The sequence below is a fragment of the Natator depressus genome, chromosome 14 (genome assembly GCF_965152275.1).
Source record: "Natator depressus isolate rNatDep1 chromosome 14, rNatDep2.hap1, whole genome shotgun sequence".
NCBI lineage: Eukaryota > Metazoa > Chordata > Testudines > Cheloniidae > Natator > Natator depressus.
Window position 1 is genome coordinate 37,782,941 of NC_134247.1, and position 23,055 is coordinate 37,805,995.

The window sequence follows — 23,055 nt, forward strand, 5'->3', positions numbered from 1 at the left end:
CAGGAGCCCAGGGGAAGTGGGCCCCCAGGGGGCAGGGTCTGGGGCAGGGGCAGGGGCCTGCGGCGCGGTGGTTGATCGCTAGGACCCAGGAGCGGCTGGGGGGCGGCTCTGGGGGGAGGATCGCGGGGCTCAGGCCCCGCCGCAGGAAGTGACTCGCAGCCGCTGCGGGGACTCCGGCTCCCAGGCTCCCGGCGAGATCCCCGAGCCCCGGCGGCTGGTGCTGGGAGCCCGGAGCCCGGGCTGCAGCCGGGAGAGGGGAACCTCCAGCCGGGCCCTTCCCGCTGCTCCCCGGGAGCCTCTCCCAGGGCAGAGCCCCCAGCCCGGCCAGGGCCCCTTCCCGGCCCGGCCCCTGCCCCCGGGGGGCCCCGCTCGGAGGGAAGGTAAGAGAGACCCGCCCCCCCCGTCACCCCCGGGCTGCAGGGGGCGGGTTTGGCCCCGGGCTGCTCCACGCGGAGCTGGCTGCGATTCCCTGCCCCGGGCCCGGGAAAGCTGGCGCCAGCTCCCGGTGTGTACCGGGGGCACAGAAGGGGGGTAGGAGCCGGGAGGGGGCTGAAGAGGGGGCAGGAGGGGTGTCACTGGGGGAGAGCTTGGGAGGGGGCATAGAGCGGCTACACGAGCGAGCTTACAGTGGCGCAGCTGCATCGGTACGGCTGTAAGCTCACTCTTGTACAGGCTTGGCCAGAGTCAGGGGTTCTCATTCTGAGCGAAGAGTGTGATGAACCTGAAATCCCAGGGAAATGCCATGGTGGGGCTTTGAAACTTTGGAAGGCCTGCTCCTGCCCGAGCTCCTATGGCAGAGCGGGGATGGTTTCTGAGAAGTTATTACCCTGCATCTAGGTTCTTTTATTGTGTTGAATATGTTTGGGTTTTTTCCTGTAGTGCTTTTACCATCAGAGTGAAATAAACCTAGGAAGAGCTGTGTGGAAAATTATCCCTGGGGGAATTACTCGGTACCATGTCAGAGCCGAGGAGTAAAGCAGGCCTCCTTACACACTCAGGGAACAGCCTAGAAATACCCTGGTCAGAAGGCAGAGAGACCTGGGACTCCATTCACAAGAGACGATAGCTGGGGCGCTGCCCAGTGGGTGCCCTTGATGGATCACCGAGTGTAAATACAGGAGCAGTTGCCCTGAACTGTGACAGCTCTGTTGCTGGGAGGATTTAGAAGTGTTGGTGGGTTTAGCTTGCAAGGAGAGGCCGGGTCTGTGTTGTAAGGCCTGGTCTACAGTTAACAATCAGATCCATCTACTGCCTAACTCAGGGCTAGGAAGAGTTTTAAGCCCTGAGCCAGCTAGGTTGACCTGAGCATAAGAATGGCCCTACTGGGTCAGACCAAAGGTCCATCTAGCCCAGTGTCCTGTCTTCCAACAGTGGCCAATGCCAGGTGCCCCAGAGGGAATGAACAGAACAGGTGATCATCAAGTGATCCATCCCCTGTTGCTCATTCCCAGCTTCTGGCAAACATAGGCTAGGGACACCATCCCTGCCCATGCTAGCTAATAGCAGTTGATGGACCTGTCCTCCATGAACTTATCTAGTTCTTTTTTGAACCCTGTTATGGTCTTGGTCTCCATAACATCCTCTGGCAAAGAGTTCCACAGGGTGACTATGCGTTGTGTGAAGAAACACTTCCTTTTGTTTGTTTTAAACCTGACCTACGTTATGGACGCAGCTTAATAGATGGGATAATTCTTCCATTGAACGAGCTACAGCCAGTTGGAGAGGTGGTTTATCCACACAGATGCACAAACCCCTTTCATTGCTGAGGGCACTCTCCACATTACAGAGCTGTAGCAGTCTGCCTGTAGCGCATGTAGTGTGGACATGACCTGAGTATATTCCCACCGTGGCAAAGTCTAGAGTGTCTGTCTGCAGGGAGAGAGGCTGGGGGGAACCGGGGTGCAAAATGAACTCAAGTCCAGACTGAGCAGCTGGTGCTCCCCCAGTGGGATCTGTTCTGGGGAGAGACCTTCATTAATCCCCTTCTGTGCCCAGCCCAGGTGGGGACTTTCTCCGGTGGCTGGAACCAGCCGCGGTGGAAGCCCCGAGCTCTGCCCTCACCAAATCCTGAGCTGGAGCCTGCAGGACCAGTCTGTCTGCAGGGAGAGAGCCAGGGGGAAGCAGGGTGTGAAATAGACTCAAGCCCCTTCTGAAACCTCTCCATTGCCCCTCTCATCGCGACAGGCTGAAGAATCACGTCCATGTTTCACTCCAGATCGTCCCGTCTTCCAGGGGACAGGGAAGAGAAATGGCTGTTGGATTGTCATACTCTGGCCCTCGCAGAGCTTTCTCTTTATTGACTTTCTTCCCCACCCCCACCCCCAATGAATAGTGGGATTGTGGCAGGAGCAGCAGGTGCTGAGTGGGGGACTCTTGTTGTTTCAGATGCCGGTGACCTTCGAGGAGGTGGCTGTGTATTTCACCCAGGGGCAGGGGGCTCTGCTGGACCCTGCTCAGAGAGCCCTCTATAGGGACATCATGCAGGAGAACTACGAGATGGTGACCTCGCTGGGTAAGGGATTCCTGTGCCCTTAATTATTACAAGCTGGGAGGTCTGCGTGTATGAATCTGTTCAGTTCTTCCCTGCTCAGTTAGATTAGAGGCAAATAGATCCCAGAGTCCATACATCTAGTGTGAGAGAGACTTTCATCTCCATGCCACCTCCAGTGGGATCTGGGAATCATAAACCTAATGGACACGCTAATTCACCCCATCCATCCAGCTTTTAAAGGGGAAGAAGCCCCGTATTGTCTTGTGTGTATTATTTCTCACTTGTTTGTGCAGTTGGTGTGGCCCTGTTCATCCCATGATAGACAGACTCAAGGTGGGGAAGGCAGTACCTTTGATTGGACCAAATTTGGTTGGTGAAAGAGAGAAGCTTTTGAAGCTTGTTTTTTATTGTTTTGGATCATTTAATGATCACCTATTCTGTTCATTCCCTCTGAAGCAGCTGGCATTGGCCACTGTTGGAAGACAGGATACTGGGCTAGATGGACCATTGGTCTGACCCAGTATGGCTGTTCTTATGTTCACCCACAGGAGTTGGCCCAAGAAAAGATATTACGTCACCCACCTTGTGTCTCTTATTTTACACTCTCCATCCTTGTGATCTTGCATTCCTGGGACTGGCTACAGTCCTGTGGAGGGCTCTGGAACTTATGGAGGTTTAGAACTAGGTAGGGGTTTAACACCAGAGCTGTGTCCTCATCAGCAAGTCCCCCAGAGTGCACAGATCCTGGAAACCCCCAGCGATGCTGTGACAGCTCCTCCCCCAACAGACATCTGCCTCTCCCTGGGGGCTCAAAGGCCATGTCCCAATTTGTTAAGATTCCACATCTGCGTAATTACATTGACCATGTTCCCGTCCTTTTGGATTCCACAATCTCCCAGCTCAGCACAGGGCAGGTTAAACTCAGGGAATGTTGTTTGTGACAAATACTCTCTCAATACTCCATGCACCTTCATCTTCCTGATTTCCCTCCGTCTCTCCCCCCTCCCCCCCCAGCAGGATTTCCCATTCCGAAACCTGACCTGATCGCCCGGCTTGAACAAGGGGAAGAGCCCTGGGTCCCGGATCTCCAGGCTCCGGAGGAATCGGAGGTCCCAAGAGGAATTTGTGAAGCTGACACACAAACCATCTGGAGAGTGAATGAAAAAGCTGAAACTCCCAAAGGTGGGCTGCTACCGATCTCCTCGAGGTGTGTCTCACCCCACCCAGTCAGGCTGTAGCCAGCTGGTATGGTATCATCATGGCAGATATCACCATGGCTTCCCACCCATCCTTTAGCTGTATGAAGTTTCCTCCTCAACTTTTCTTCCCTAAGAGGGTTTGGGTAGGAGATGGAGGCAGAATCCAATTTTTCCGTCTCCCCATCAGTTACTGTGTTGTGTTTTCCCCACTTTGCTGCTCCCTGTTCTGTCCTTTCTCCCTGGCACAGGGAATGACTCCTGTCCGGATTCTCTCTCTCTCCCAACAGGTGATGAGATGATGATGAGTGAGAACAAGAAGAAGAATCCACAACAGGAAGATCCCGAGCAAGTGGAACTGCAGGGGAACTTTCTGAGAGGAGCGGAAGGGAATTTTTCCCAATCCTTGGAACAGGGAAAAGCTTGGAGAAGTCGACAGAGATCAGAGAGGCAGCGGGGAAACCACCCAATGAAGAAAGAGGATAAATCCATTGAATGTGGGGTAGGATGCAAAAATCCCAAGGAAACCACAGCCTCACAGACAAATCCCAAGGAAGAGACACCCTATAAATGTCTCAACTGTGGGAAAAACTTCAGTCAGAAATCAAACCTTATCACTCATCAGAGAATCCACACAGGCGAAAAAACCCATAAGTGCTTGGACTGTGGGAAAAGCTTCAACCAGAGATCATCCCTCATTATACATCAGAGAAAACACACAGGTGAGAGACCGTATAAATGCGATGAGTGTGGGAAAAGTTTTACCAAGAGCTCATCCCTAATGAAACATGGGAGAATCCACACTGGAGAGAGACCTTATAAATGCCTAGAGTGTGGGAAAAGATTCAATTTGATATCAGCCCTGACTACACATCAGAGAACCCACACTGGAGAGAAACCCCATAAATGCTTGGACTGTGGGAAAACCTTTAGTGACAGCTCACAGCTTATTAAACATGGGAGAATCCACACGGGAGAGAGACCTTATAAATGCCTGGACTGTGGGAAAAGCTTCAGTCAGAGCTCACACCTTATTACGCATCAGAGAGTGCACACAGGAGAGAGACCCTATAAGTGTCTCAACTGTGGGAACAGTTTCGCTCAGAGATCCATCCTTCTGAGACATCAGAGAATCCACACTGGAGATAAACCTCACAAATGCCTCGACTGTGGGAAAAGTTTCTCCCACAGATCAACCCTTACTTCACATGAGAAAACTCACACAGGAGAGAAACCCCACAAGTGCTTGGACTGTGGGAAAAGCTTCATTCAGCGATCAGCCCTTACTACACACCAGAAAATCCACACAGGAGAGAAACTCTATAAATGCTTGGACTGTGGGAAAAGTTTCACTCAGCGATCAAACCTGATTTCACATGAGATGATCCACAAAGGAGAGAAACCCCATAAATGCTTGGAGTGCAGGAAAGGCTTCCGTCACAGCTCAGACCTTCTTAAACATCAGAGAATCCACACAGGAGAGAAAATCTACAAATGCCTCGACTGTGGGAAAAGTTTCACTCACAGATCAACCCTTACCAGACATCAGAAAATCCATACTGGAGATAAACCCCACAAACGCCTCGACTGTGGGGAAAAGTTTCCTGAGGGTTATATGAGACGATGCAGAAGAGAGAAGACACCCGTAAATGCTTGGACTGTGGGAAAAGCTTCAAGAACAGCTCAAAGCTTGCTAAACATCGGAGACTCCACACAAGAGAGAGCTCTTAGGAATACCTTCACTTCAGGAAAAAATTCAGTCAGAGCTCACCCATTATCATATATTGACGAGTCCTCACAAGAGAGAGACTTTGAATGTGGGGGAAGCTTCATCTGGTGCTCCGGGGAGTATAAAGCATCAGCAAACCCACTCAGGGTAGAGACCTCTCAGGGTCTGTCTGCACAGCAAAGAAAAACCTGCAGCTGACCCATGACAGCCGACTCAGGCTCCTGAGGCTGGGGCTGCAGGGCTGGTTCATTCCTATTGAACTTTGGGGCATGGGCTGGAGCCTGGGCTCTGGGACCCTCCCACCTCACAGGTCCTATAGAGGAGGCTCCAGAATAAGCCTGGAAATCTATATAGCAATGAAAGAGCCCCATGAGCCCAAGTGGGCTGGCACAGTCCAGCCGCAGCAGGTGCCTAGTTGCTGTGTAGACAGACCCTGATTTGCTTCCTTTAGCATGGAAAATGCTCCAAGTGGAGCTACCACCACATTGGACATGGGAGACTCCTCCACACATGGGGGAAATTCTCTCAGGGCCTGACTGGGGCCGGCCATGGTGACAAACCCATTTCCTCGTTCCCACACACATCCGGGGTGTTTGGCTCCCAAGGTTCCAGCTGCCCATCGCTGGGGTGAGGATCCAGCAGCAGCCAAGCAGCACTGGTCAGTGACCCTCTGGGTCTGCCTGGTCTAAGCAAACCCCAAGCAGAGGAGGAGAAGCCCCCATCAGCCCCTCCTCCCTCCTGCAGCCCTGGTTGCTGAGCTGGTGGGGGAAGGGAGAGAGAGAAACTCCAGCCAGGCAGAGGGAGCGGCTAGAGAAGTTCTCCCTTCTCCCTTCCCCTCCCAGACAGGATCCCCCTGCCATGGAGATGAGGAGAAGGACATTTGGGCCAGGCCCCACCTTCACTCTACACACCTGTCCCCATCCCCCATCTTCCACCAGCCCGTGGGCTGGGCTCCCCAGTTGACCTGGAACTGTTCCCTGCAGGGGGAGTGTCCCTGGGGGCTGGTAACTCCAGAGTCACCCCAACTCACCCCCCAAACCTGAGTCTCCCCAAAACCGGCTGCCCTGTAGTGTCAGATCCTCCTGAGCGTAGCACTCACAGAACTTTAGTAACTTTGCTGCTCTCTTAAAGAGCCAGCGCAGAGCCCCACCCTGTTAGGTTAGCTGACGACTTGCACTTCACTGTGATCTGCAGCACTGAGATGGTTTGTTTTAAAACTAAAAATAAGTTTATTCCCATTGACCATAGGGTTAAGGGGTGTCTGGTAAGAGTGAAAAGGCCAGGGAGGTTACAAACAAAATGTGCTTTCTAGTGACTACATTTATCTTCAGTGAGGCCGTGTCTTGGTCTCAGCAGGTGTCTTGCCTACATTCAGTGTCTGGGGACTTTCGACCCCCTTGGCTGGAAAGTTCCACTTTTCTCAGATGTACAGGAGCTTGGCCCAGTGGTATCTGCCCAGTAATGGATGCCAAGCTGACTTTGCATCCTGGTTATACCTAAGGTTCACATTTTGTCATGGCTATTTTTAGTAAAACTCATGGACAGGTCACGAGCAATAAACAAAAAATCACAGAAACCTGTCTGTGACTTTTACTAAAAGTAATGGGGGGAGGCTTATGGGGTGATGACTGAAGCTCAAGGGTTTTTTTTTTGGGGGGGGGGTGATGAGAGCCCAATCCTCCCTGCTGCGGGGTGGCTGACAGCTCCAGGTGCCCCACTGCGGCTGAGAGCTCCAGGGGACCCTCCGCCTCTGAAATGGAAAATCTCGTGGAGGTCTCTGTCATGGAATCTGTAACTTCCATGAAATAATCTTATCTGTCCTTATTGCTTCCAGAGTTCAATGACTTCGCTTCAGGAGACAGGAAGTTTTTCTGCAGTTGCGGCTTCCATCTCCCATGAGAGTGGGAAGTGGCGTCTTCCACACTGGTTTGCCTGCTGGCTTTGTCTGCCCTTCATGTAAATGTCATTTCATTGTCCTCGCTCCATTTACATTGCAGACACACGCAAGCAGGGGGAAGAACCACATTCCTTTGCCTGGGGGAGAGAGGTGATGTAAGCCTTGCCTGACAACACATTTTAAGAACATCTTGCAGCAGGTGTTTCTAATGCTTCATGTGTTGCCAGTAGGTATATCAGGCCAGAATCTGGCTGATCAGTGAGTTGTTAGTTTCCAGTGACAACTTTTAGGTACTGATCATGGCCCCAGTGAGTTGGGCTGGTCAAGGCAGCTGAAACTCACTGCCAGCTCCCAGGGAGCCTCTGGCATTGGGGTGCTCTCAGGGTTGGAGAGGTGCACTGGTTCTTGGGGAGCTGCAGATCAGGGATTTCTGTGGGTATCCAGGGATAGGGGCTGGATACCCCAGGGGCACACTTTGAAGGGACTCGGGCTGGGAGCTGTTGTCACCCTGCAGGGCAAAGGCAGGGCTGGTGTAGCCCAGGGGAGAGCATTCCAGTGGCTGAGGCTGGTAGGGGCTAACACCCAATGGTAGGGGGCTAACACTCAGCTGGCACAGATGAGTCCCTCGCACCAGAGGCTGGTGGAAGCCGTGTGAATCCCAGCCCTGGGTGCTCTGAGCAGCCTCCCAGCACCTTTCTCTGCCTGCAAATGCACCACTGGGAACCCCTCTGCTGGAGTGTTGGGGCCCAGATGCTTGTGCTTTTGTGAGAATAATGTCAAATGCCACCCAGAAACACCAGCAGAAGGGAGCATGGGGTGATTCCTCCTGTAAACTCTTGGCCCAGGAGTCAGAGCAGCCAACCTGATGTAGGAGACCCAGGTTCAGGGGATACCCACAGCTCTCAGGGCAGTGCTCTCACCATGGGGTCTCCCAATGTCAGGCTTCCCCCATTTCCTGTTTTACTTTGGATTTCATTGCAGAGTCCTTGGGAAAGGGGACGGGGCCCTCCCAGACAGTGCCCCAACCCCCAGACTGCAGAGTCAGTCTCTTGCTCTGGTCTGGCCTAGTGAATGTCCCACCCTGGCTGGGCACAGAGGGGGCTTTGATGAAGATCTCTTCCCAGCACAGACCCTGTTGGGGGAACAGCAGCTGCTCAGTCCAAGCTCCCAGATCCCAATGGAGCTTGTGACCCAGGACAAAAAACAGAGACAGATTGAGAGCAGACTCCTCTGTCTCTCTTTCCCACCTCTGGATACATCAGCTACTGAACCAACTCCCCCCACTCCCCTCCCCTCCAGACCCCCAACCCTGGAGGGATCCAGTGCAGTCAGGGCTGGATTAAGGGACAGGCCATATAGGCAGGTACCTAAAACCCTATTCCTGTGTGTGTGTTGGGGGTCGCACAGGAGCCTGCTCCTTGGGGAGAAGGAGCAGTGCTGGCTGCCCCACTGCCCACTCTGGAATGTCCCAGGCCAGCCCCCATTTCAGAAGAGGGGGCACCAGGGCAAACTCGAGTGAGTGCTGTCGGCACCTGGTGGGGGCCAGGGTCGAAATGGAGTGAGTTGTGCTGTGATCCCCGTGCACCAGGGCAAGAGTAGGCAGAGCACCAGTCCCTGAACCAGACCTGCTGGAGTTTGCTGGTGATATGCAGGTGAGTTAGAGGGAGCTGCAGTCAGTGCCCACATGGGGGAGCCAGCCGAGAGAGGAGCAGAAGGGATCCTTGGTCGGAGGGGGGGGGGGCAGACATGAGAAGGTTTGGCCTAGAACCTAGAGTTGTGTTAATCCAGCCCTACAAATAACTCCAGGAACCTGGTGGCAAAGCTCTGAAACCTCCATGACCCGAGCTGGTATCTCTGGCCCAGGGCTGGTAGCCAGTGAGCCTGGTGTGGAGAGAAGAGACCAGCTCTGATCAGCTGCTCCCTTTGCCAGTCTGTTACCAGAGTGGATCACAGACAGAGTCAGTGTCATCGAGAAACGTGTTGCCTGCAGCTCTAGGTCTGGACTGCATCTGAAGAAGTGTTTTACCCACGAAAGCTTATGCCCAAATAAATCTGTTAGTCTCTAAGGTGCCACCAGACTTCTTCTTAGCTCTGGACTGTCTCTCTAGGACCAGGACCCCCATCACCTCTGTGTTCCTGTAGATCAGTGGTTCCCAAACTTGGTTTGTGGCTTGTTCTGGGTAAGCCCCTGGTGGGCCGCGAGACACTTTGTTCTGCAGGTACAGCCACTTGCAGTTCCCAGTGGCCGTGGTTCGCCGTTCCCGGCCAATGGGAGCTGCGGGAAGCGGCGTGGGCTTGGGGACACTCTGGAACAATGGCCAGTCCCCACAGAACCCCCCGCCCCCAGGATCTGGGTCTCCTGTCTGTCCTCCCACAGCCTCATTGGCCTCTGTGCACGATGCCTCCTTGATGCGGAGAGAAGCTGCGGGAGCCAAGGGGAGGTGGGGCCCCCAAGAGGCAGGGTCTGTGGCGGCGGGGGGGCTGCAGGGCGGTGGAATCCGCTTGTCGCTAGGACCCAGGAGGAGCTGTCTGCGAGCCAGCAAGTGAATCGGATTCGGATTTCGTTGCCGCTGCGGGGACTCTGGCTCCTAGCGAGATCCCCGAGCCCCGGCGGCTGGTGCTGGGAGCCCGGAGCCCGGGCTGCAGCCGGGAGAGGGGAACCTCCAGCCGGGCCCTGCCCGCTGCTCCCCGGGAGCCTCTCCCAGGGCAGAGCCCCCAGCCCGGCCAGGGCCCCGTTCCTGGCCCGGCCCCTGCCCCAGGGGGGCCCCGCTCGGAGGGAAGGTAAGAGAGACTCGCCCCCCCCCCCGGCACCCCCGGGCTGCAGGGGGCGGGTTTGGCCCCAAGCGGCTCCCCGCGGAGCTGGCTGCGATTCCCTGCCCCGGGCCCGGGAAAGCTGGCGCCAGCTCCCGGTGTGTGCGGGGCGGGGGGAGCCAGGGGCTGGGACAGCCACACGTGGGAGGGAGCCGGGAGGGGGCTGAAGAGGGACTGGAGGTGGGAGGACAGGAGGGGATTTATATGTGGGAAGGGATGTGTGAGCGGGCAGGGGGCGGGAGGGGGCAGGGGGGGCGCTGCATGGAGAATGGGGCAACGCAGGGGGATCACTGTATGGGGGAGAATTGTGGAGCCCACAGGACACAGGGCTGGAATAGAGGGAAATCTGGGTGGTGGGATCTAGTGAAGGAAAAGGGGGCGATGTGGGGAGAGGGGACTGGGGAGGCCGGAGGGGGAATGGGAGAGCAAGAGGAGGCTGGCTGGGGAAGGGAGAGAGAGGCCAGTGAAAAGGGAGAGCGGTGGTGAGAGGGACAACGGCAGCTTCCCCGTGCCATGGATTCAGATCTCAGCCACACCGGTGTCAGACCGGAGTCACTGCTGGCTCTGGCAGGGGGTGAGTCCAGTTGGGCCGATGAGATCAGATGTCCCTGGTGGCTGCTGGGGGAGTCCAGGGCAGCTCATTCATCAGGTGTTGTCACCAAACTAGAGGGCTCTGGCTATTGCTAAGGGAGAGGAGGAGGCTGGTATGTCTCTGTCTGCTCCTGATATTAGAGCCCTGGAGTTGAGCTTCCTGGGGCAGATGCTGCTGCCTCCTCCATTGTGATCTGGGAGTCCAGACTGAGCAGCTGCTGCTCCCCCAGTGGGGTCAGTTCTGGGGAGAGACCTTCATTAATCCCCCTCTGTGCCCAGCCCAGGAGGGGACTTTCTCCGGTGGCTGGAACCAGCCCCAGGGGGAGCCCCGAGCTCTGCCCTCACCAAATCCTGAGCTGGATCCTGTGGGACCAGTCTGTCTGCAGGAAGAGAGCCAGGGGGGAATCGGGGTGTGAAATGGACTCAAGCCCCTTCTGAAACCTCCCCCCATCGTCGCCCCTCTCGCCCTGACAGGCTGAAGAATCACGTTCACGTTTCGCTCCAGATCGACCTGTCTTCCAGGGGACAGGGAAGGGAAATGGCTGTGATGGAGCCAGCTCAGGTAGGGGATTTTCAGGGAGCTGCAGGGGGGGTTGCTGTAGAGGAGGAGGGGCAGGAAAGACACAGGGTGAGGCAGGGAGGGGCGAGGATGTGATAAACCTGCTGGGAAATGTTCAACCTGGGCCTGATTTTCTGAACAGGCCCATGGTCAGGGGGGAACATTCCCCCATTTCTGAACCAGGAAACACCCCCCTGGGCAGGGCTGGGAAAAGTGACCAGACTCCCAGTGCTGGAGCCTGACCCCACTGGCCAGAGGCTGCTGTGAAATACGAAGGGAAGCTGTCAGGATTCCTGTCCCTGCCCCCGGCTCAGAGCTCTGCTTCCCATATCAGCCTGTGGCTGGCAGGCGAGTGGGAAATGAGAAGACTCTGCCCTGCTCCGTGTGCTGGGGGAACAAGCAGCTCTCACCTTCTCCCACCCCCTGAAGCCTCCTGGCTGCTCTGAGCAGGGTGAGGGTGGGATTCTGCTTCTCTGGGCCTTCTCCCCCTGACTAGTGGGATTGCGACTGGGGCAGCAGGTGCTGAATGCGGGAACTGATGTTTCAGATGCCGGTGACCTTCGAGGAGGTGGCTGTGTATTTCACCCAGGGGCAGAGGGCTCTGCTGGACCCTGCTCAGAGAGCCCTCTACAGGGACGTCATGCAGGAGAACTACGAGATGGTGACCTCACTGGGTAAGGGATTCCTGTGCCCTTAATTATTACAAGCTGGGAGGTCTGCATGTATGAAACTGGTCAGTTGTTCTCTGCTCAGTTAGGTTAGAGGCAAGTGGATCCCAAAGTCCATAGATCTAGTGTAAGAGAGACTTTCATCTTCATGCCACCTCCAATGGGATCGGGGAATCATAAACCTAATGGACACGCTAATTCACCCCATCCATCCAGTTTTCAAAGGGGCAGAAGCAGGGTATTGTCCTGTGTGTATTATTTCTCACTTGTTTGTACTGTTGGTGTGGGCCTGTTCGTCCCATGATAGACAGACACAAAGTGGGGAAGGCAGTACCTTTGATTGGACCAAATTTGGTTGATGAAAGAGAGAAGCTTTTGAAGCTTGTTTTTTATTGTTTTGGATCATTTAATGATCACCTATTCTGTTAATTCCCTCTGAAGCAGCTGGCATTGGCCACTGTTGGTAGACAGGATACTGGGCAAGATGGACCTTTGGTCTGACCCAGAGAGGCTGTTCTTATGTTCACCCACAGGAGTTGGCCCAAGAAAAGATACTTTGGGTTTGGAGTGTTGAGGAGTGTTATGTCACCCACCTTGTGTCTCTTATTTTACACTCACCATCCCCTATGATCCCCCATAGCTGGAACTGGCTGCGGCCAGAGGGCTCTAGAGGTTTAGAACTAGGCAGGGGTTTAACGTCATAACTGTGTCTGAATCAGCAAGTCCCCCAGAGTGCACAGATCCTGGAAACCCCCATCGATGCTGTGACAGCTCCTCCCCGACAGACATCTGCCTCTCCCTGGGGGCTCAGAGGCCATGTCCCAATTTGTTAACATTCCACATCTGCGTAATTACATCAACCATGTTCCCATTCTTTTGGATTCCACAATCCCCCAGCTCAGCACGGGGCAGGTTAATATTCAGGGATGTTCTTTGTGAAAAATACACTATCAATACTCGAAATACACCCTCATCTTCCTGATTTCTCTCCCTGAGCAGGATTTCCCATTCTCAAACCTGACCTGATCACCCGGCTGGAACAAGGGGAAGAGCCATGGGTCCCGGATATTCAGACCTCTGAGGAATCGGAGATCCCAAGAGGCAGCCGCACAGGTGAGGAATTGGTGAAACTGACTCACAAACCATCTGGCAAGTGAATGAAAAAGCTGGGACTCCCAAAGGTGGGCTGTTAGCCAGCTCCCTGCGGTGTGTTTCACTTCACCCAGTCAGGCTGTAGCCAGCCAGTATGGTATCATCACGGCAGAGATCACCTATGGCTTCCCACCCATCCTTTAGCTGTATGGAGTTTCCTCCCTGACTTTTCTTGCCTGGCAGTGTGTAGATGGGTTGTGGAGGCAGAATCCAATTTCTCCATCTCCCCTACAGTTACTGTGTAGTGTTTTTCCCTCTGTGCTCTTCCCCGTTCTATCCTTTCTCCCCGCCACAGGGAATGACTCCTGTCCGGATTCTCTCTCTCCCCTAGCAGTTGATGAGACGATGATGAGTGAGAACAAGGGGAAGAATCCACAACAGGAAGATCCCGAGCAAGTGGAACTGCAGGGGAACTTTTTGAGAGGAGCTGAAGGGAATTTTTCCCAAACCTTGGAACAGGGAGAAGCTTGGAGGAGCCAGCAGAGATCAGAGAGGCAGCGGGGAAACCACCCAGTGAAGAAAGAGGATGAATCCGTTGAATATGGGGTAGGATCCAAGGACCCCAGGAAAAACACAGCCCCTCAGACAAATCCCAAGGAAGAGAAACCCTATAAGTGTGTCAACTGTGGGAAAAGCTTCAATCAGAAATCGAACCTTATCACTCATCAGAGAATCCACACAGGAGAGAGACCTTATAAATGCCTGGACTGTGGGAAAAGCTTCAGTCAGAGCTCACACCTTATTACACATCAGAGAGTGCACACAGGAGAGAGACTCTATAAGTGTCTCAACTGTGGGAACAGTTTCGCTCAGAGATCCATCCTTCTGAGACATCAGAGAATCCACACTGGAGATAAACCTCACAAATGCCTCAACTGTGGGAAAAGTTTCACCCACAGATCAACCCTTAGTTCACATGAGAAAATCCACACAGGAGAGAAACCCCACAAGTGCTTAGACTGTGGGAAAAGCTTCATTCGGAGATCTGCCCTTGCTACACACCAGAAAATCCACACAGGAGAGAAACTCTGTAAATGCTTGGACTGTGGGGAAAGTTTCACTCAGCGATCAAACCTGATTTCACATGAGATGATCCACAAAGGAGAGAAACCCCATAAATGCTTGGATTGTGGGAAAAGCTTCCGTGACAGCTCAGACCTTCTTAAACATCAGAGAATCCACACGGGAGAGAGAATCTACAAATGCCTCGACTGTGGGAAAAGTTTCACTCAGAGATCAACTCTTACCAGACATCAAAAAATCCATACTGGAGATAAACCCCACAAATGCCTCGACTGTGGGAAAAGTTTCATTCAGAGATCAGCCCTTACTACACACCAGAAAATCCACACAGGAGAGAAACTCTATGAATGCTTGGACTGTGGGGAAAGTTTCACTCAGCGATCAAACCTGATTTCACATGAGATGATCCACAAAGGAGAGAAACCGCATAAATGCTTGGATTGTGGGAAAAGCTTCCGTGACAGCTCAGACCTTCTTAAACATCAGAGAATCCACACGGGAGAGAGAATCTACAAATGCCTCGACTGTGGGAAAAGTTTCACTCAGAGATCAACTCTTACCAGACATCAGAAAATCCATACTGGAGATAAACCCCACAAATGCCTCGACTGTGGGAAAAGTTTCATTCAGAGATCAGCTCTTACTACGCACCAGAAAATCCACTCAGGAAAGAAACTCTATAAATGCTTGGACTGTGGGGAAAGTTTCATTCAGCGATCAAACCTGATTTCACATGAAATGATCCACAAAAGAGAGAAACCCCATAAATGGTTGGATTGTGGAAAAAGTTTCATTCAGAGTTCAAACCTGATTTCACATGATATGATACACAAAAGAGAGAAACCCCATAAATGCTTGGATTGTGGGAAAAGCTTCCGTGACAGCTCAGACCTTCTTAAACATCAGAGAATCCACACAGGAGAGAGAATCTACAAATGCCTCGACTGTGGGAAAAGTTTCACTCAGAGATCAACTCTTACCAGACATCACAAAATCCATACTGGAGATAAACCCCACAAATGCCTCGACTGTGGGAAAAGTTTCACTCAGAGATCAACCCATACCAGACATCAGAAAATCCATACTGGAGACAAACCTCACAAATGCCTCAACTACAGGGAAAAGTTTGATGTGGAGATCAAACCTGATTTCACGTGAGATGATCCACAAAAGAGAGGAAACCCGAAAAGGCTTGGACTGCGGGAAAAGCTTCAAGAACAGCTCAACGCTCACTGAAACATCAGCGGCTCCACACGGGGGAAAGCTCTTAGAAATACCTTGACTGTGGGAAAGATTCAGTCAGAGCTCACCCATTATCATATATTGACGAGTCCTCACAAGAGAGAGACTTTGAATGTGGGGGAAGCTTCATCTGGTGCTCCGGGGAGTATAAAGCATCAGCAAACCCACTCAGGGTAGAGACCTCTCAGGGTCTGTCTGCACAGCAAAGAAAAACCTGCAGCTGACCCATGACAGCCGACTCAGGCTTGTGGGGCTGGGGCTGCAGGGCTGGTTCATTCCTATTGAACTTTGGGGCATGGGCTGGAGCCTGGGCTCTGGGACCCTCCCACCTCACAGGTCCTATAGAGGAGGCTCCAGAATAAGCCTGGAAATCTATATAGCAATGAAAGAGCCCCATGAGCCCGAGTGGGCTGGCACAGTCCAGCCGCAGCAGGTGCCTAGTTGCTGTGTAGACAGACCCTGATTTGCTTCCTTTAGCATGGAAAATGCTCCAAGTGGAGCTACCACCACATTGGACATGGGAGACTCCTCCACACATGGGGGAAATTCTCTCAGGGCCTGACTGGGGCCGGCCATGGTGACAAACCCATTTCCTCGTTCCCACACACATCCGGGGTGTTTGGCTCCCAAGGTTCCAGCTGCCCATCGCTGGGGTGAGGATCCAGCAGCAGCCAAGCAGCACTGGTCAGTGACCCTCTGGGTCTGCCTGGTCTAAGCAAACCCCAAGCAGAGGAGGAGAAGCCCCCATCAGCCCCTCCTCCCTGCTGCAGCCCTGGTTGCTGAGCTGGTGGGGGAAGGGAGAGAGAGAAACTCCAGCCAGGCAGAGGGAGCGGCTAGAGAAGTTCTCCCTTCTCCCTTCCCCTCCCAGACAGGATCCCCCTGCCATGGAGATGAGGAGAAGGACATTTGGGCCAGGCCTCACCTTCACTCTACACACCTGTCCCCATCCCCCATCTTCCACCAGCCCATGGGCTGGGCTCCCCAGTTGACCTGGAACTGTTCCCTGCAGGGGGAGTGTCCCTGGGGGCTGGTAACTCCAGAGTCACCCCAACTCACCCCCCAAACCTGAGTCTCCCCAAAACCGGCTGCCCTGTAGTGTCAGATCCTCCTAAGCGTAGCACTCACCGAACTTTAGTAACTTTGCTGCTCTCTTAAAGAGACAGCGCAGAGCCCCACCCTGTTAGGTTAGCTGACGACTTGCACTTCACTGTGATCTGCAGCACTGAGATGGTTTGTTTTAAAACTAAAAATAAGTTTATTCCCATTGACCATAGGGTTAAGGGGTGTCTGGTAAGAGTGAAAGGGCCAGGGAGGTTACAAACAAAATGTGCTTTCTAGTGACTACATTTATCTTCAGTGAGGCCATCTCTTGGTCTCAGCATGTGTCTTGCCTACATTCAGTGACTGGGGACTTTGGACCCCCTTGGCTGGAAAGTTCCACTTTTCTCAGATGTACAGGAGCTCAGCCCAGTGGTATCGGCCCAGTAATGGATGCCAAGCTGGCTTTGCATCCTGGTTATACCTAAGGTTCACATTTTGTCATGGCTATTTTTAGTAAAACTCATGGACAGGTCACGAGCAATAAACAAAAAATCACAGAAACCTGTCTGTGACTTTTACTAAAAGTAATGGGGGGAGGCTTATGGGGTGATGACTGAAGCTCAAGGGTTTTTTTTTTGGGGGGGGGTGATGAGAGCCCAATCCTCCCTGCTGCGGGGTGGCTGACAGCTCCAGGTGCCCCACTGCGGCTGAGAGCTCCAGGGGACCCTCCGCCTCTGAAATGGAAAATCTCGTGGAGGTCTCTGTCATGGAATCTGTAACTTCCATGAAATAATCTTATCTGTCCTTATTGCTTCCAGAGTTCAATGACTTCGCTTCAGGAGACAGGAAGTTTTTCTGCAGTTGCGGCTTCCATCTCCCATGAGAGTGGGAAGTGGCGTCTTCCACACTGGTTTGCCTGCTGGCTTTGTCTGCCCTTCATGTAAATGTCATTTCATTGTCCTCGCTCCATTTACATTGCAGACACACGCAAGCAGGGGGAAGAACCACATTCCTTTGCCTGGGGGAGAGAGGTGATGTAAGCCTTGCCTGACAACACATTTTAAGAACATCTTGCAGCAGGTGTTTCTAATGCTTCATGTGTTGCCAGTAGGTATATCAGGCCAGAATCTGGCTGATCAGTGAGTTGTTAGTTTCCAGTGACAACTTTTAGGTACTGATCATGGCCCCAGTGAGTTGGGCTGGTCAAGGCAGCTGAAACTCACTGCCAGCTCCCAGGGAGCCTCTGGCATTGGGGTGCTCTCAGGGTTGGAGAGGTGCACTGTTTCTTGGGGAGCTGCAGATCAGGGATTTCTGTGGGTATCCAGGGATAGGGGCTGGATACCCCAGGGGCACACTTTGAAGGGACTCGGGCTGGGAGCTGTTGTCACCCTGCAGGGCAAAGGCAGGGCTGGTGTAGCCCAGGGGAGAGCATTCCAGTGGCTGAGGCTGGTAGGGGCTAACACCCAATGGTAGGGGGCTAACACTCAGCTGGCACAGATGAGTCCCTCGCACCAGAGGCTGGTGGAAGCCGTGTGAATCCCAGCCCTGGGTGCTCTGAGCAGCCTCCCAGCACCTTTCTCTGCCTGCAAATGCACCACTGGGAACCCCTCTGCTGGAGTGTTGGGGCCCAGATGCTTGTGCTTTTGTGAGAATAATGTCAAATGCCACCCAGAAACACCAGCAGAAGGGAGCATGGGGTGATTCCTCCTGTAAACTCTTGGCCCAGGAGTCAGAGCAGCCAACCTGATGTAGGAGACCCAGGTTCAGGGGATACCCACAGCTCTCAGGGCAGTGCTCTCACCATGGGGTCTCCCAATGTCAGGCTTCCCCCATTTCCTGTTTTACTTTGGATTTCATTGCAGAGTCCTTGGGAAAGGGGACGGGGCCCTCCCAGACAGTGCCCCAACCCCCAGACTGCAGAGTCAGTCTCTTGCTCTGGTCTGGCCTAGTGAATGTCCCACCCTGGCTGGGCACAGAGGGGGCTTTGATGAAGATCTCTTCCCAGCACAGACCCTGTTGGGGGAACAGCAGCTGCTCAGTCCAAGCTCCCAGATCCCAATGGAGCTTGTGACCCAGGACAAAAAACAGAGACAGATTGAGAGCAGACTCCTCTGTCTCTCTTTCCCACCTCTGGATACATCAGCTACTGAACCAACTCCCCCCACTCCCCTCCCCTCCAGACCCCCAACCCTGGAGGGATCCAGTGCAGTCAGGGCTGGATTAAGGGACAGGCCATATAGGCAGGTACCTAAAACCCTATTCCTGTGTGTGTGTTGGGGGTCGCACAGGAGCCTGCTCCTTGGGGAGAAGGAGCAGTGCTGGCTGCCCCACTGCCCACTCTGGAATGTCCCAGGCCAGCCCCCATTTCAGAAGAGGGGGCACCAGGGCAAACTCGAGTGAGTGCTGTCGGCACCTGGTGGGGGCCAGGGTCGAAATGGAGTGAGTTGTGCTGTGATCCCCGTGCACCAGGGCAAGAGTAGGCAGAGCACCAGTCCCTGAACCAGACCTGCTGGAGTTTGCTGGTGATATGCAGGTGAGTTAGAGGGAGCTGCAGTCAGTGCCCACATGGGGGAGCCAGCCGAGAGAGGAGCAGAAGGGATCCCTGGTCGGAGGGGGGGGGGGCAGACATGAGAAGGTTTGGCCTAGAACCTAGAGTTGTGTTAATCCAGCCCTACAAATAACTCCAGGAACCTGGTGGCAAAGCTCTGAAACCTCCATGACCCGAGCTGGTATCTCTGGCCCAGGGCTGGTAGCCAGTGAGCCTGGTGTGGAGAGAAGAGACCAGCTCTGATCAGCTGCTCCCTTTGCCAGTCTGTTACCAGAGTGGATCACAGACAGAGTCAGTGTCATCGAGAAACGTGTTGCCTGCAGCTCTAGGTCTGGACTGCATCTGAAGAAGTGTTTTACCCACGAAAGCTTATGCCCAAATAAATCTGTTAGTCTCTAAGGTGCCACCAGACTTCTTCTTAGCTCTGGACTGTCTCTCTAGGACCAGGACCCCCATCACCTCTGTGTTCCTGTAGATCAGTGGTTCCCAAACTTGGTTTGTGGCTTGTTCTGGGTAAGCCCCTGGTGGGCCGCGAGACACTTTGTTCTGCAGGTACAGCCACTTGCAGTTCCCAGTGGCCGTGGTTCGCCGTTCCCGGCCAATGGGAGCTGCGGGAAGCGGCGTGGGCTTGGGGACACTCTGGAACAATGGCCAGTCCCCACAGAACCCCCCGCCCCCAGGATCTGGGTCTCCTGTCTGTCCTCCCACAGCCTCATTGGCCTCTGTGCACGATGCCTCCTTGATGCGGAGAGAAGCTGCGGGAGCCAAGGGGAGGTGGGGCCCCCAAGAGGCAGGGTCTGTGGCGGCGGGGGGGCTGCAGGGCGGTGGAATCCGCTTGTCGCTAGGACCCAGGAGGAGCTGTCTGCGAGCCAGCAAGTGAATCGGATTCGGATTTCGTTGCCGCTGCGGGGACTCTGGCTCCTAGCGAGATCCCCGAGCCCCGGCGGCTGGTGCTGGGAGCCCGGAGCCCGGGCTGCAGCCGGGAGAGGGGAACCTCCAGCCGGGCCCTGCCCGCTGCTCCCCGGGAGCCTCTCCCAGGGCAGAGCCCCCAGCCCGGCCAGGGCCCCGTTCCTGGCCCGGCCCCTGCCCCAGGGGGGCCCCGCTCGGAGGGAAGGTAAGAGAGACTCGCCCCCCCCCCGGCACCCCCGGGCTGCAGGGGGCGGGTTTGGCCCCAAGCGGCTCCCCGCGGAGCTGGCTGCGATTCCCTGCCCCGGGCCCGGGAAAGCTGGCGCCAGCTCCCGGTGTGTGCGGGGCGGGGGGAGCCAGGGGCTGGGACAGCCACACGTGGGAGGGAGCCGGGAGGGGGCTGAAGAGGGACTGGAGGTGGGAGGACAGGAGGGGATTTATATGTGGGAAGGGATGTGTGAGCGGGCAGGGGGCGGGAGGGGGCAGGGGGGGCGCTGCATGGAGAATGGGGCAACGCAGGGGGATCACTGTATGGGGGAGAATTGTGGAGCCCACAGGACACAGGGCTGGAATAGAGGGAAATCTGGGTGGTGGGATCTAGTGAAGGAAAAGGGGGCGATGTGGGGAGAGGGGACTGGGGAGGCCGGAGGGGGAATGGGAGAGCAAGAGGAGGCTGGCTGGGGAAGGGAGAGAGAGGCCAGTGAAAAGGGAGAGCGGTGGTGAGAGGGACAACGGCAGCTTCCCCGTGCCATGGATTCAGATCTCAGCCACACCGGTGTCAGACCGGAGTCACTGCTGGCTCTGGCAGGGGGTGAGTCCAGTTGGGCCGATGAGATCAGATGTCCCTGGTGGCTGCTGGGGGAGTCCAGGGCAGCTCATTCATCAGGTGTTGTCACCAAACTAGAGGGCTCTGGCTATTGCTAAGGGAGAGGAGGAGGCTGGTATGTCTCTGTCTGCTCCTGATATTAGAGCCCTGGAGTTGAGCTTCCTGGGGCAGATGCTGCTGCCTCCTCCATTGTGATCTGGGAGTCCAGACTGAGCAGCTGCTGCTCCCCCAGTGGGGTCAGTTCTGGGGAGAGACCTTCATTAATCCCCCTCTGTGCCCAGCCCAGGAGGGGACTTTCTCCGGTGGCTGGAACCAGCCCCAGGGGGAGCCCCGAGCTCTGCCCTCACCAAATCCTGAGCTGGATCCTGTGGGACCAGTCTGTCTGCAGGAAGAGAGCCAGGGGGGAATCGGGGTGTGAAATGGACTCAAGCCCCTTCTGAAACCTCCCCCCATCGTCGCCCCTCTCGCCCTGACAGGCTGAAGAATCACGTCCACGTTTCGCTCCAGATCGACCTGTCTTCCAGGGGACAGGGAAGGGAAATGGCTGTGATGGAGCCAGCTCAGGTAGGGGATTTTCAGGGAGCTGCAGGGGGGGTTGCTGTAGAGGAGGAGGGGCAGGAAAGACACAGGGTGAGGCAGGGAGGGGCGAGGATGTGATAAACCTGCTGGGAAATGTTCAACCTGGGCCTGATTTTCTGAACAGGCCCATGGTCAGGGGGGAACATTCCCCCATTTCTGAACCAGGAAACACCCCCCTGGGCAGGGCTGGGAAAAGTGACCAGACTCCCAGTGCTGGAGCCTGACCCCACTGGCCAGAGGCTGCTGTGAAATACGAAGGGAAGCTGTCAGGATTCCTGTCCCTGCCCCCGGCTCAGAGCTCTGCTTCCCATATCAGCCTGTGGCTGGCAGGCGAGTGGGAAATGAGAAGACTCTGCCCTGCTCCGTGTGCTGGGGGAACAAGCAGCTCTCACCTTCTCCCACCCCCTGAAGCCTCCTGGCTGCTCTGAGCAGGGTGAGGGTGGGATTCTGCTTCTCTGGGCCTTCTCCCCCTGACTAGTGGGATTGCGACTGGGGCAGCAGGTGCTGAATGCGGGAACTGATGTTTCAGATGCCGGTGACCTTCGAGGAGGTGGCTGTGTATTTCACCCAGGGGCAGAGGGCTCTGCTGGACCCTGCTCAGAGAGCCCTCTACAGGGACGTCATGCAGGAGAACTACGAGATGGTGACCTCACTGGGTAAGGGATTCCTGTGCCCTTAATTATTACAAGCTGGGAGGTCTGCATGTATGAAACTGGTCAGTTGTTCTCTGCTCAGTTAGGTTAGAGGCAAGTGGATCCCAAAGTCCATAGATCTAGTGTAAGAGAGACTTTCATCTTCATGCCACCTCCAATGGGATCGGGGAATCATAAACCTAATGGACACGCTAATTCACCCCATCCATCCAGTTTTCAAAGGGGCAGAAGCAGGGTATTGTCCTGTGTGTATTATTTCTCACTTGTTTGTACTGTTGGTGTGGGCCTGTTCATCCCATGATAGACAGACACAAAGTGGGGAAGGCAGTACCTTTGATTGGACCAAATTTGGTTGATGAAAGAGAGAAGCTTTTGAAGCTTGTTTTTTATTGTTTTGGATCATTTAATGATCACCTATTCTGTTAATTCCCTCTGAAGCAGCTGGCATTGGCCACTGTTGGTAGACAGGATACTGGGCAAGATGGACCTTTGGTCTGACCCAGAGAGGCTGTTCTTATGTTCACCCACAGGAGTTGGCCCAAGAAAAGATACTTTGGGTTTGGAGTGTTGAGGAGTGTTATGTCACCCACCTTGTGTCTCTTATTTTACACTCACCATCCCCTATGATCCCCCATAGCTGGAACTGGCTGCGGCCAGAGGGCTCTAGAGGTTTAGAACTAGGCAGGGGTTTAACGTCATAACTGTGTCTGAATCAGCAAGTCCCCCAGAGTGCACAGATCCTGGAAACCCCCATCGATGCTGTGACAGCTCCTCCCCGACAGACATCTGCCTCTCCCTGGGGGCTCAGAGGCCATGTCCCAATTTGTTAACATTCCACATCTGCGTAATTACATCAACCATGTTCCCATTCTTTTGGATTCCACAATCCCCCAGCTCAGCACGGGGCAGGTTAATATTCAGGGATGTTCTTTGTGAAAAATACACTATCAATACTCGAAATACACCCTCATCTTCCTGATTTCTCTCCCTGAGCAGGATTTCCCATTCTCAAACCTGACCTGATCACCCGGCTGGAACAAGGGGAAGAGCCATGGGTCCCGGATATTCAGACCTCTGAGGAATCGGAGATCCCAAGAGGCAGCCGCACAGGTGAGGAATTGGTGAAACTGACTCACAAACCAT

At 54.5% G+C, this 23,055-nt stretch overlaps 2 protein-coding genes across 3 annotated transcripts in view; both read left to right on the top strand.

Annotated features, from left to right (window-relative positions):
- The first annotated feature begins 196 nt into the window (after positions 1-196).
- On the top strand, positions 197-16,511 carry LOC141998437 (uncharacterized). 2 transcript variants are annotated; one of them, XM_074971268.1, is made up of 6 exons: positions 2,341-2,512; positions 3,509-3,673; positions 3,978-5,276; positions 5,327-5,410; positions 6,559-6,569; positions 13,710-16,511. In XM_074971268.1, the coding sequence occupies exons 1-6, from the start codon at positions 2,386-2,388 to the stop codon at positions 15,273-15,275; spliced, it is 3,252 nt and encodes a 1,083-aa protein (XP_074827369.1). In that variant the 5' UTR covers positions 2,341-2,385; the 3' UTR covers positions 15,276-16,511. The 2 variants fall into 2 exon arrangements, with proteins under 2 accessions (XP_074827368.1, XP_074827369.1); XM_074971267.1 differs by lacking the exon at positions 13,710-16,511 and adding an exon at positions 197-380 and having other exon boundaries at positions 2,386-2,512; positions 3,506-3,673; positions 3,978-7,020.
- Positions 16,512-21,788: 5,277 nt separating this feature from the next.
- The window catches only part of LOC141998425 (uncharacterized), a 36,061-nt gene continuing 34,794 nt past the window's right edge, over positions 21,789-23,055 (top strand). Inside the window, exons 1-2 of the mRNA XM_074971238.1 lie at positions 21,789-21,915; positions 22,909-23,022. Of these exons, the coding sequence (XP_074827339.1) occupies positions 21,789-21,915; positions 22,909-23,022 (241 nt within the window). The remainder of the gene's footprint in view (positions 21,916-22,908; positions 23,023-23,055) is intronic.